The sequence below is a fragment of the Trichoplax adhaerens genome, genomic scaffold, assembly GCF_000150275.1.
Source record: "Trichoplax adhaerens TRIADscaffold_6 genomic scaffold, whole genome shotgun sequence".
NCBI classification, from domain to species: domain Eukaryota; kingdom Metazoa; phylum Placozoa; class Uniplacotomia; order Trichoplacea; family Trichoplacidae; genus Trichoplax; species Trichoplax adhaerens.
Genome location: NW_002060948.1, coordinates 1,885,495 through 1,898,956, shown reverse-complemented (window position 1 = coordinate 1,898,956; position 13,462 = coordinate 1,885,495). Strand labels below are relative to the sequence as shown.

General features: G+C 32.3%; 1 protein-coding gene across 1 annotated transcript; it reads right to left on the bottom strand.

Annotated features, from left to right (window-relative positions):
- Window positions 1–1,134: 1,134 nt before the first annotated feature.
- TRIADDRAFT_57305 (uncharacterized protein) lies at window positions 1,135–12,553 on the bottom strand (the record flags this gene model as incomplete). The annotated part of the gene is made up of 23 exons (XM_002113260.1): window positions 1,135–1,460; window positions 1,963–2,095; window positions 2,219–2,356; window positions 2,485–2,724; window positions 2,863–2,975; window positions 3,562–3,675; window positions 3,767–3,912; window positions 4,027–4,108; window positions 4,194–4,310; window positions 4,623–4,768; window positions 4,931–5,012; window positions 5,096–5,212; window positions 5,342–5,461; window positions 5,960–6,076; window positions 6,227–6,343; window positions 6,482–6,598; window positions 7,197–7,319; window positions 8,106–8,219; window positions 8,620–8,739; window positions 9,323–9,439; window positions 9,588–9,810; window positions 10,507–10,803; window positions 12,497–12,553. 23 exons carry the CDS (start codon window positions 12,551–12,553, stop codon window positions 1,135–1,137), a joined length of 3,276 nt encoding a protein of 1,091 aa, XP_002113296.1.
- Window positions 12,554–13,462: the final 909 nt, after the last annotated feature.

Sequence of the window (13,462 nt, the reverse complement as noted above, 5' to 3'; positions counted from 1 at the left end):
ATCTACACCTTAATGAAGGTGCATTAGTACTGGCCGTAAAAATAATGCTCTTGCTACAGCAGTATTCTCAGTTGTAGATATAGTAGTGATATTTAATAACATGTACATATTATGCAAGATGGAACATCGCACGCATTGCGTCCTCGAGAGAAATAAAATATTCAACTCCTAAGATGAAGGTCTTATTACTGTAGTATTCATCTTTGTCATATGATGATGATAATTGCAAATGGTACATTGAAATAGTTTTTATTCCAGCGATATCAATTGTAATTCTAACATTGTAAAGTGAGCTATTTGCTCATCTTAAAATATCTACTTAGAATTAGAATTATTGAAGTAATCCGAGATGTAATTACATCTGTTGAGCCTACATAACTATCACAAATGTTATATTTATAGAAAACAACGATTTTAGCTACTAGTTTGAAAGGATTTGTTGCATATTACATAAGATATCAAAATAAGTTTGCCAAAAAGAAATTGAATCTACATTTTCAATGTATATAATAACTACTAGTGCTGAAGCAATGACTTAAAAATGTAAAAAAATCTACAGAAACTTATAACCGTGTTAACATTATGTATATGTTAGATAAATGACAGGGATCAATGTCTACATGAACTGTAAGCTTCACTACTTTAACGCTATACTAGCATCAGATTAGCTTTTAATCTAGTCGTTTTGACAGCAGAATATGATACTTTATTAGCTTACATAACTCCTGCAAATTTTAAAAATAATACGATGATTAATCTGTTATAGTTACAATTTTTAAACACATAATTAAAAGGTGATTATATTTATCTACTCGGGAATGACCGATTCCCAGGATTGACCGTAACATAATCACATATGATTTAATTCATGGTGAAGCTATTAATATTTATCCACTCGGAAACAAATCTATAAGAATTTTGCTTGAATTTATTTGAGCTTACAGAAATAAAAATTATACTTTTTAAATCCACTTATTTCAAGGTAACTCCTGAAAAAGATAAAATATAAGGGTTTAAATAACGATTGCAAGAAAGACTAAATGGGTTATAGAAAGATCAGAATTATCGTATTTGCTTCCTAGTTTTTAAATTACTTTGTGCCTGTCCATTTACCTTTGCCCCATATTTGGCTATTTATAATGCACTATTGACGCGAGCAACATTATCGATCTTAGTTGTCGATTTGCTGTCTACATCAGCTTCATAAAAAACGGGACTCTCATAGCGCTGGTTTCGACCATCAAAAGTAACTTCCTCTCGTATCTCTGAGGATATCATTCGGGCATCATCATCTTCGCCAGTATTTCCTCTTTTAAAATGAAATTTTCGAAGCGTACGTGCTACAATAACTGGGGATCCACGTCGATAACGAAGGTAAACTAAACCAACTATGATGGCAACAGCAACTACTGCAGATATTGAAGCAACTATAGGTACAACTGGTGATGCACTTCTAGTATCTAGAAGAGAAGCACTTATAGATTAATTACTGAAAATTGCTACAGTGGCCTATATATATTACACAAAGAAATCGATCATGACGTATTGCTGTCCTTAATAAGTTGGAGACATAGTATGAACTAACAGGTTTGCTAAGTATAGTTATTAGGAAAAAATTTACTTGAAATTATTATCTGTTATGGTATGAGATGATTACTGTATATATGTACAAGTATCAAATCTTGGACTAGTAAAAAGCTAAATTGATGACATAGAAGTAATATAGGGTGATATAATTATTTAAGAATAGTATGGAAGCGTATAATCTAAGATGAGCATAGCTGTTAAAATATAGCAATACATATCATATGAACGGAGTAAAATATGCAGACTGTTAAAGTATACTGCGGGATCTTTCAGTTTCAAGGTTTATTGCTAGACTCCTCAGCATCAAGATTTTCTTTTACTAGTGGTAATTGCTACACAAACTAAACTCATTATGATATCCAAACTTCACAATACCTTGAATTGCAGTTACAGAAATAGGCGTTTTCGGTACAGTTAGCGCAGAGAGGAATGCAGCTGTAGGATTCTTCTTAAGGTAAGCAACTAAAGCATTCATAACTGCACTGGCTAGGCCAGGGTATGAACTTTTCTATACAAGCAAGAATTGAAGAGAATGATATAGGATCAATAGGACGAAAGCGTTTTCTCGTAGCTTTGCTGAACTAATATAAATTCATCACGCATCAAAAAATTCCGTATCAAATTTAATTACCATAACTATTGCAAAAACCGGTTTCGAGTTAATTTGCCCAACAACTGCACAATCGATATACAGTTGATTTGTTCCAGCAGTCGGAGCAATTATCGATAAGTTACGAACATGATCACAAATGTCTGCAGCTGTGGCTCCCTAGCAAGCAATGTAATAGAACCATCATTATGTACTACCTCCGTTTACATATGTATATATATATATATATATCGACAGCAATACTTGAAAGATTCAGTAGCGATAAAAACTTTCAAGCTCAGATTTACCATAATTAATTTCTTAGGATCAACATAGACTAAGCTACGGTAGCAGCCACCTGGTAATGGGGATGTAATTGATTTTACTAAGCAATTAGTTCCCCATTTCGTTGCGTTACATGCCCCTACTCCACTTTGACATGGTGGTCGTATACAAAAATCAGGGCCATATTTAGAGCAAAATGTATTGTCGGGACATTGATGATGATTAGGTGAATTAGTGAGACAATAAGTAGGTCCACACCAAACCTAAGTAGCGCAATTTCGTATTATTCGATATAGGATAGTACGTCAATAATTCAGTCAATATTGATCAAGAATAATTTTTGAATATGAATATGAAATCAACGAAGCTAATTTAAATTACTTATCCCTAAGCTTTGATACCTGAGTGCATACAATATTGGTAATTGAGCACAAGCAATTGTTACATTTTTCTCTGAAGGATTGCTTATCCGTAAAATTATTATTATTAGCATCCGTACATCCAGTGTTTACAGCTATTAAAAGTTAAGAAAATGTACGCACTTAGAGATTATTACTTGTTCGTGTAGGATAAATTAATAAAAGTAGTAAAATCTATATAATTTCCATATCCATGATAGGAAATGAGCTACATCAAAACAACAGAAATAATAGAATTCTAACGCTTGTATCATAATTTCTTGAAGGCTACTAGTATACTGTAAGCGTGGTTATAAAATTTTTAATCTTACAAAAATCAGTTCCATCATAAAGTAATTTACAGTTAATGAAGTGCTATTATCGTGCTTGTAAAATATTATATTCAATATTAAGAACTTTCAGACTTTAGCAAACTAGAACAAAATCGCATTAATGCGATAGTACGTACGTATATCATGCTATATTCGGCGAAGCCTCTATGAGTTTCGTTAGTAAATATTATTATTTAAAGCGTAAATAGTCAAGATTATCGAGATTCTATTTTAAAACTATTATTAAAGATGCAAGTATTCTATTTTGTTGTTGTTTTTATTTAAAAAGGAATTGATTAACTAGGATTAGTACAGTAATGATGCATGGAATAATTTCAAGTTATTTAACATCAATTAATGAATAAATTACCTGTTTCACAATTATTGCCAACGTAAGGAGCTGTGCAACTGCACTTATACTTATTGATTCCATCAACGCAAGTACCTCCATGTTGACATGGCGTAGAGGCACATTCATTAATATCTAGAAGTGAATACGTAGCAATGATTAAGCACTAATATCATCTAGACCAATTTGAATAGCTTGAATTCTACTATAAATTAATATGGCTGACTTATTTCACAATGTGATCCTGTGTATCCAGGTACACAGCGGCATAGATATCCTCCAGTTATATTTTGGCAAGATGCACCATTGAGGCATGGCTTATCTCGGCAATTTGTAATTTTGGTTTGACATGTTACTCCGGTATACCCGGGTCTAAAAATTTAGTATCGTTAATACTGTAGTATTGAAAGATTAAAATGCGATCTTTACTGATACGAAGACGCGCATATCCGTCATTTTATTAAGACCACATAGTGAATAACTTACCTGCATTTGCATGTGTAATGATTTACACCATCTAAACACATGGCATTGATTGGGCATGGAGAGCTACTACATTCGTTAATATCTACGGCAAATTTAAGCATAAGATACGATTACAATGCAATATAGTGATCAGAACTACAATTTATTCAGAATTAGAGAATTAAAACCTGACTGGCAGTTGTATCCTGTAAATCCAGCTGAACATTTGCATGAATAGGCATTTGGCCCTGTATTGGTACATGACCCTCCATTCGTGCATGGAGAATTATTGCAAGCTTTAATCACTGAGATAATAAATTAGTGTTATTTCAGAAATGGTAAATATAGTCGTTTTAAAAGTGTAAAGTCTGACCTATGTGGTTTCATGGAGAGACACCATGAAATTAACTCATGAGAGTAAATACATGTAGACATGTTTTGATGTTAAATGATATTAATTTTAAGTATTCTATGCTAGATGTACAGTAGTTAGGAATGTACTGCCGCTATTCAGAAGAAAAGGGCAATTATGATTTATATTAATCAATACAGTTACTAATGACACAGTCAATAAATTTAATGCTTATGAAATAATGTTCAACAGCATCTATACTTACTAGTTTCGCAAGATTTTCCAGTGTATCCAGGTTTACAAGTACAGACATAGCTGTTTCCTTGATTTCGGCATGTTGCGCCATTAAAGCATGGCTTTGCCGTGCATGAATTGATTGGAGTGCTACAGGTCGCTCCAGTAAATCCAGATCTAGAAATTGTGAGATATATATATATATGTTACGTATAAATATATGAGCTCATTTAGCCAAAAATGCTATTTATAATGGTTTTAAGAATAATTCATGTTTAGTTTGCAGACATGAGACGAGTATTCCTGCAAGTTGTAAGCAAAATTGAAAATAAGACTCACTGGCAACGACAGGTATAATTACCCAAGCCGTCAATACAAGTTGCATTTCCGAAGCAAGGAGAACTAGCGCATTCGCTAATATCTATAGCAAATACAAAATTTTGTCATATAGGCACTTTATTATAGAAGTACTATTGCGATAGCATCATAGACATCAAATTTTACCTGATTGACAATTACTACCGGTTAGCCCAGCAATGCAAGTACAAGTGTATTGATTGGGCTGAGTGTCTGTGCAAGTGCCACCATGTCTACATGGCCTATTGGCACATGAATTTAAATCTGCAAAACAAGGAGACATTAAATGAATAAGCTTAAGATTTAATGACAAATTTCGTCTAATAAATTGTTATTCTGAGGAATTTCTTTTGCGAGATTGTTGCATTGTATTGAATTTATCCGGATACTTACTTTGATTACAATATTTTCCCGTCCATTGCGATGGACATGAACATCTAAAACCACCAAATATGTTATAGCAAGTTGCATTGGTTGTAGGGCAAGGATTTCCATTAAGACATTCATTAATATCTGTCAACCGGATCAAATCTAAGATTAGTTTTCTCTTTCCGTAATTTACAAATATACATATATTACTAAACATAATCATTATTTCTGGTATGATCTGCTGATAGTTGTAAGTTCAGTCCTAAATTTGTATGCTATAGATTATATAAGTTTAACCTTTAATATTACCTAATTGCGCTTAAATTTTAAATTAATTTCTAAGATAACGAGAGTGCAAGCCTTGAGCTCGTTTGCTCATGTTATACTCTGAAGCCATAGATATCGGGTTTAAATGAACGCCGTATTTAGTTTAGTCATTGATATTTAGATCAAGAAAATGAGATAACAGTAAATAACGCCAGTAGCTCTCGATAGAAAGATCTACTTAAAAGTTTTACTAAGATTTGTAAAGATGTTTTTGATATCAGGCTGTATTTGAAGATGCAATTACATTGGCTTTTTTAGCCGATTAAATCAAGATTACTACTGCACTTTTAGAAGTGCATGGTGAATAAAACTGACCAGATTCACACTTCTTGCCGGTAAAACCTTTCAGACAGGCACAATAATATGATGACTGACCATTCACATGGCATTTTCCTCCATGAAGGCAGCTTACAGTAAAGCAAGGATCCAGTTCTAATATTATCAATAATAGGTAATTAAATCTATCCTTAGCTTAAATAGTTTAATATACAATAGGAAGGTTGCAACAAGTCTCTATACAATAGCCAAAATGGACTGATAAATGAGATACTATAAAAGGTGAAAGTTAGGAATAAAATTTACTTGTTTGACATTTGATTCCTGTGTAGTCCGTTTTGCAGGTGCAAAGGAAATTGTCGGCACCATTATTGGTGCAATTACCTCTACTACCGCATGGATTATGCCTACAGAAGTTTAAATCTAGATGGAAATAGAGAAAAATATGAATTTCTGTATACTGTACACCAAATTATTGTTGATCTTATAAATTGAATCATTGATTTGAATAACATTTCTTGACGGATTTAAAAGATGTTCTGGCGTAAGCAATAATCGTACCTTGAGCACATAATTTTCCTGTCCATTGGGGTGGACATGCACAAGATGCTTTGAAACCAACAACAGAACATGTAGCATTTCCATGACATGGGCTTGGAGTGCATAAGTTGGAGATATCTATGACAAAATGAAATAATTACTCTTCATGCAGCTTATATTTATCCTATTATCAACTGAAAAGCACCTGTTATGTATAATAAGCATAACTTTACTGAATTAGTTAAGCATCAAAGTACTATTCAACCTATTGTATCTAAATTCTTGCTATCTAAAGAAATACATACTTTTTATTTGCTACCTGTAAATATATAGTCTACAAAATATCATGTTAGTTATACAATGACTATCCAAGTACACATTATTTATATAGATGTAGATTTTAATAGCTTTATTCACTACAGTACTGTAAAGAATAAATATCTTATATATGCTGTCTCTAAATAAAAATTAATCTACTTAATACTACTTGTGTTAGATTATATTTTTACATCTTGATATGATGGGAGCACTATATCCACGTATTAGTGATGTATCAATATATGCGTATATATTGGTATATATCCAACTAGTTGTTAATACTACTATAACTCCACAACTACACATTAAGTAAATAGAAATAGATTTAATAACGTTACTCTCTATATTACCCTAGTTACTAAAAGAATTTTAACTGAGAAGAAATTGGTGAATTTATATGAGATAAATTTTATATTACCTGTTTGACAACTGGAGCCAGAATAACCTGCTTTGCAATTGCAGTGGCTTGTGGTTGCACTATCAATGACGCAAGAGCCCCCATTATGGCAGACACGATCGGCACAAGGACTGGGTGCTAAAGCTGTATTAATATAGGGAAGAAAGGAAGTCTTATTTAAATACTTGTGGAATAAATAGATTTGTTCCGTGTGACAGTGTTATATACTATATTAGATTAGAAATATCTATGTTACGATAATTTTGTTAGGCTATCCTTATTTAGTTAACTTCTAATTTGGATATACTGTATTTTAAATATAGCGCTGGCTTTATGTGGCAGTGACATATGTACATATACTTAAATTAATAATTATATTAGGGAATGCGAATTATCTACTTACAGTTCGAATCATTTTGATTGTAACTTACTTATGATAGATTGTAAATTATCGTGGAAATGTTCCGTGATAGGACTTATCGTAATCTGACTATTCTGTATTAGTCATCAGATGTCTATGTTCGTAAACACTGTTGTCTGCTTTAGGGAGCAGTAGCTAAAATTATTGTCTAATTCAGTGAATGATTCCAAAGTTAATCGTACTAACTATGACTCATGAACTATTGAGGAAGAATATATAAACGTAGTGTTCCTGATAGTGCAGATATCGTTCCTTGATACGTAGTTCAAGGAATTGACTTATTGATCGTACATTACGTTATCTTGTTGCAAAGCTGTTTTGTGAAATTCCGTTATATTAATTACTGAGAATTTTAGTTTTTGATAGAACTGCGCAAAAGATCAGTTCGTAATTTTCAATTAATCTTATCTAACGCCATTTCGATCTTTCATTTAATACTTATCCAATCAGGTACATAAAATCGTCTATTGCTGATAGGTAAATGATTAGTTGATCAATTGGCGACATACATGTATTACAGAAAGGCCCAGTAAGATCTCGTGGACAGGTACATCGATATCCGTTAAGCAATTCAGTGCAAGTTCCATTTCCACCGCAAGGATTTGATATACAAAAACCAATATCTAATACGTAACAAGTAGAAATTTTTAACTGCTGTATCCTATTAAATGGGACAATAACTGTTTTAGCATTTATAGTAGAGATTGCACCAGATGATACAAATTTAGCAGCAGTAGTTAATTATGTCATCTAGGATACAAGCTATAAGGTATTTTGTACTTTAGAAAGAAGTCTCTATTCAATTAAGTTGTCTAATAAATACTAAAAAATTGAATTAGTGTCAAGGTATAATATATTCTAGAGTCCTAGCAATTTATAGCCGTGATGATGCTAAATATAACGCTGACTTTAACAGAATCATATCTAGCTATCTATTTAACAGTTGGCGAAGGAGAATTTTCACATTGTAGTCACAAAGAAAGAAAAATCTCTACCATAGGTAGCTATCAAGTGAATGCATACCAATTTCACAGTGTTGACCAGTATAATGTCTAGGACAGTTGCACAAATACTGTGAGCCAAAAGAGTTACATGATCCACCATTTTGGCAAGGATGACTTACACATGGATTGGTGGGAATAGCTAATTGGAATTGGGAGAGAACGAAAACATAATCTTATAAATTATCTTTCTCAGGATTAGGTATATCCTATTCCATAATAGTTTATTAATTTTGTTTACAATACAATCCGATAATCATGAAAGCTGAATTTTCAATCTTGTCTATTTGCTAGTAAAATAAGCTGCATTTGCCCGAAAATAGTTTTGTTTGTCTTCGTTGTATACTATGGTACAAGTCTATTATTTTGATAACTGAATTTATAAACTTTAATGGTCTGTTTTTGTCCATGAACATAGCTGCATTGGGTCTAAACAGTTTCTTAATCTAATTATTCATGTACTAAATAGCTATAATCATGAATACCGAATTTTCAACTTTCTCATTGATCTATTTAGCTATAAAATACGGGTATACTATTTGTAGCCTAATAAAATAATGACGTTTGCATAAGTTTAATTGCTTTCAAACAATAAAATTGTACTCTTATAGAGTAAAGAAATTACTGAAATATTAACAATAAGAGTCAAACTGGTTGCTCTGATTTCCTTAAAATCATTATCGTTCGCAGTGCTTTAATGCTACTGTACATATCTGAGACTCTACCTGTCTGGCAGTTATTTCCTGTGTAATCGGAAGGACAAATACATGAATATGAGCCTTGTCCAAGATCACTACAGATTCCGTTATTAAGGCAAGGTGAGTTTTGGCATTGGTTATTATCTATAAGTGACAAAAATGGTAGATATAAATGATTTAGAGTGAGTTTTGATCGTTCTTTTAGTCGTTTAAGTAACGTAGTTAGGGTTAATTTCAGATATATGAATCTATCTAGCTGCCGTGGGCTAACGATGCATATCGCAACACATACCTAATTCACAATAGTTCCCTGAGTAGGGAGATTTACATTGTATATGCATTTTAATAGTCAATCTGCTTGGTGTTGCTGCTGTTCGAGTGCCAACTAAAGTATAAGTTGTCGCTGTTTGATTGGCTAATATATGAAATGATTGTTGCATAGAGTCAACAGGTTCAGTTTGTTGGGTAAATACACTATCGTCTTCGTCAACATTAACGAAAAGCGTAAATCGACCCTAATAAATGCAAAAATAATTTCTACGAGTTAATTTTATTCTTAAAGAAAATCGTAAGGATTATAACATAAAGCTTATTTATAAATATATCCTCTTTCTGTTTAGAATTTTGAAGCTTGAATAAGAGATAGTAAGTCCAGCATTCTCATACGTTTTATTTATTAAATTAAATACAATAAAGTCGGATGGGAATTCAAACTTAGCTTTTGATAGCTCGTAACCTAGATACAGTATATCTAATAAGATCGTTTATTGATATGACGCTTAACGATATTATGAGGTTATACAGTAGCAAATGCAGTACCACTAGCATATCAGGCCATTAATGGCTTAGTAATTAAGATGAATAGGCAGTAATTTTCGTAGCAATCATATAAAGTAACCGGAGCTGTCAATTTTATTGATTAACTTCAATTTTATGGTAAAGGTCTATATGAGGATATCATGCATAGCATAAAGAAATATCGAAATTTGAAAAAAGAAAAACTAATCACTGAGATTTTGTATATGCAATATATGAAAATACTGCTTAAACATCATCTATGAGCGAAACTTTAATTGTTAATTATCGATGCAGTAGCCATAACTTCATAGAAATAGGATAAACTAATATCCTCATTTAATCTCATGATCCTTTATGTTGCTAAAGAGAAAGTGGAAACAGTCCATCTTTTAGATACAGATAACATAGCTTACCGGCCATCGAGCCTTAAATGGTCCAGCGAAAGGATTCCTTAAACCAGTGGAAGCTACCTGTTGGCCAATGCTGAATTTTATGTTTTGAACTCCAACAAAGTATTGGGTTTGTAAGTAACCATATTTGCACGTTTGTGAATCAAAATTATTCTCGGATAAGCAAAATCGGAATAGATATTCGCATGGATCGTTAAAAAAATCACAGTTTTGACCATTTTGAACGACACCACCCGGGTTCACATATTCTACCATTTGGATAACGATATATCCATGAATGTTATTGGCAGCCAATGTGGACTGAAAAGAAGCAAATTAGGTTTGAAAAAATTAGAAGAGTAGTGTATTGGTCATTTTATTTCTTCTTTTACGATTGAGAACTGAACAGAAATCATGTATAGCCTATCAGGTAGAATCGCAGTCAAATAGACGATTAATTTTATTGGAATGAACACCCGAATATGCTAAGCTAGTCCAATGGTTAATCATGGGCCATGACTAAATTGGTATTCTTCTCTGTAGCCTATAGCTTAAAATTCTTTTTCAAGAGTGTCGTCAATTTTTATCAATCATAAGCCAGCATTAACATAATTTGCGAACTATTAAATTAGTATGGCCGTTTGAGCAGTAATCTATCAAATAATATGAGTATCATTAGTTAATATGGAGTTGACTTTCACCTTCCATAATAAGTAGTGACGAAATCATGGTGAGTTAATATTAGATTCAATTCTGCCGATATCGATGTGTAGATTTATACCAGTATAAGTATACGAGTAATTTGTTAATTATAGCCCATACAACTATGAACTGCAATCTGCTGGCAATATTAGTATGGATTGGTAAATTATCAATTTCATCGCAAATAGTTCTCAAATCAATATTGTCGTTACTATGCGAATTCCCATCTACAATATGGCGCTATCATCTAATTTGAAACGGACTCTGTGCTCCATTTTTTTGTATTTCGATAACAAGATACTTAATTGATATACTATAGTTAGTAGACAAACTTAATTAGTTGTATACGAAAACAAAGCAGTTTATTAACGATCTCAGTGCTACTTAGCGTATCTGATACAATGAATTTTCGGAGATGGAAAACCTAATATGGTTTATCGATTGCTAATTGGTTTTAGAGGATGAATAGTTCTTTACGTTTAGATAATTACATACGTTCACGGGATGATTACTTTTATTTATTTACAGAAAGTAAAACCTTCACTGAGGCTTATTTCGTAAACACGTATAGATGAAAGGCACTGATTACTTTACTACTTTATATCAATGGATAACAAGAAGTTAATTTGAGGCAAATTGGCTGTTCTTTATTAAACTTACAATTTACTGGATAATTTTTCTTTGTTTAATGCCTTTGAGAAAATTTACCATTAATAGGTAATGTGATATGAACGATGCGACCGATATTGGCTACTGCTGCCATAGTGTTGTGAAATATAATTCATGTATTGGTGAAGATCTTTGTATATTAATGGTAAATGCGGTGTTAAAATAATCAATCATGATAATAGAATTTGCTTTCACATCATTGCCGTACTAAACACAACGTAAGATGGGAACTTATGGCCATCCAAGACCAAACAAGGATAGAAAAATTTGGCAAAGTACGGTGATAGATAACCAATATAGACATACTTTTACATAATTTGTAATATTCGAACTAAAACAGTAGAGAATAAAATTAAGGGAAATACTTATAGCAGCGGATTTAAGAAGTAGTGAGTGTCATTTATCAAATGATGCAACTTCTTCTTTAGTAAAATATCTTTTCTAGAAGATATTCTACCCCGATTTGAAGTAGCAGAATATATTTGCTTTATGTTCTATGACCTATATTTTATTCCACTTGTTTATTGACGTAGATGTGAAAACGACTCTGTTACCGCTTTTTTAGTCTTTTGGGCTTTGAGTAATGAATTAAAAATTTGGCTCTGTCTTAATTGATTACACAACTCGACGTTGATTTACTTACTGGGGTAACAAGCAACAGCAGACAGGCCAAATTTGCTAAAATCACGACCGATTTCATTCTCGACTTGTACGGTGCTGATCTAAATACAAGACATAATAGAGGGATCGAATTAGAATATACCTTATGTCTTCGGTCTACATTATGATAGTAATTGGTTATACGTACTGAAATCAGTAAAATTTAAAAGTTTCTCAATCTTATTTTGTTTACTAATTGAAAATTTCTACTATCGATAGACATGTAATTCTAACATTAAAGTCTTTACAGCATCATGATCAGTCTATACAATATCTAGTAGGTAGATTAAAGATTAGGGCATTGGCGCTAAGCGCAATAACAATATATTGAGATACAGAGCTGCTCACACTTGACTATTTCCGTATCTTATTGAAGGCAAATTGGTTTATAAGAATTTCTTTCGTGAGCTTTAATTCTCTTTTATAATCATAAAATAGACTATAACTAATTTTAATCAATATAAAATGCTACAAATTAGGTTAACTTACTATAAATTTCCAGAATAGAGCATGGGAAATGGCTTCAATCGGGCCGGACTATCTCTATTCCTTTTTGTCACAAGGATCGGATCCCATGCACAATTATGTCATAGAAAATGAATAATGCATAAAACCGTTAACGATTAACATGACAACAGAGCTTTTTATTTTATCTAACCAATAGTATCGATAAGCTACAAGAGAATCACCGTACCAGTCACATATTAATTGTCAATAAAATATCAGTGGATAGATTCATGCTGTGTGCTAATGTTATTTGTTCATTAAGCTTAATGCTTTATAATCTATCTATTGATCGGTTGTCATAGTTAATTTAGAAGGATAATGAGATGGACGATGGGTAACATCGTGATGTAATATACGTAGTATTGATGGTAGTGCTAGTGGTATTAGCAACTCCAAAATAGGAAAACACACTTGTATAGATATGAATATTGAATATTGCAAT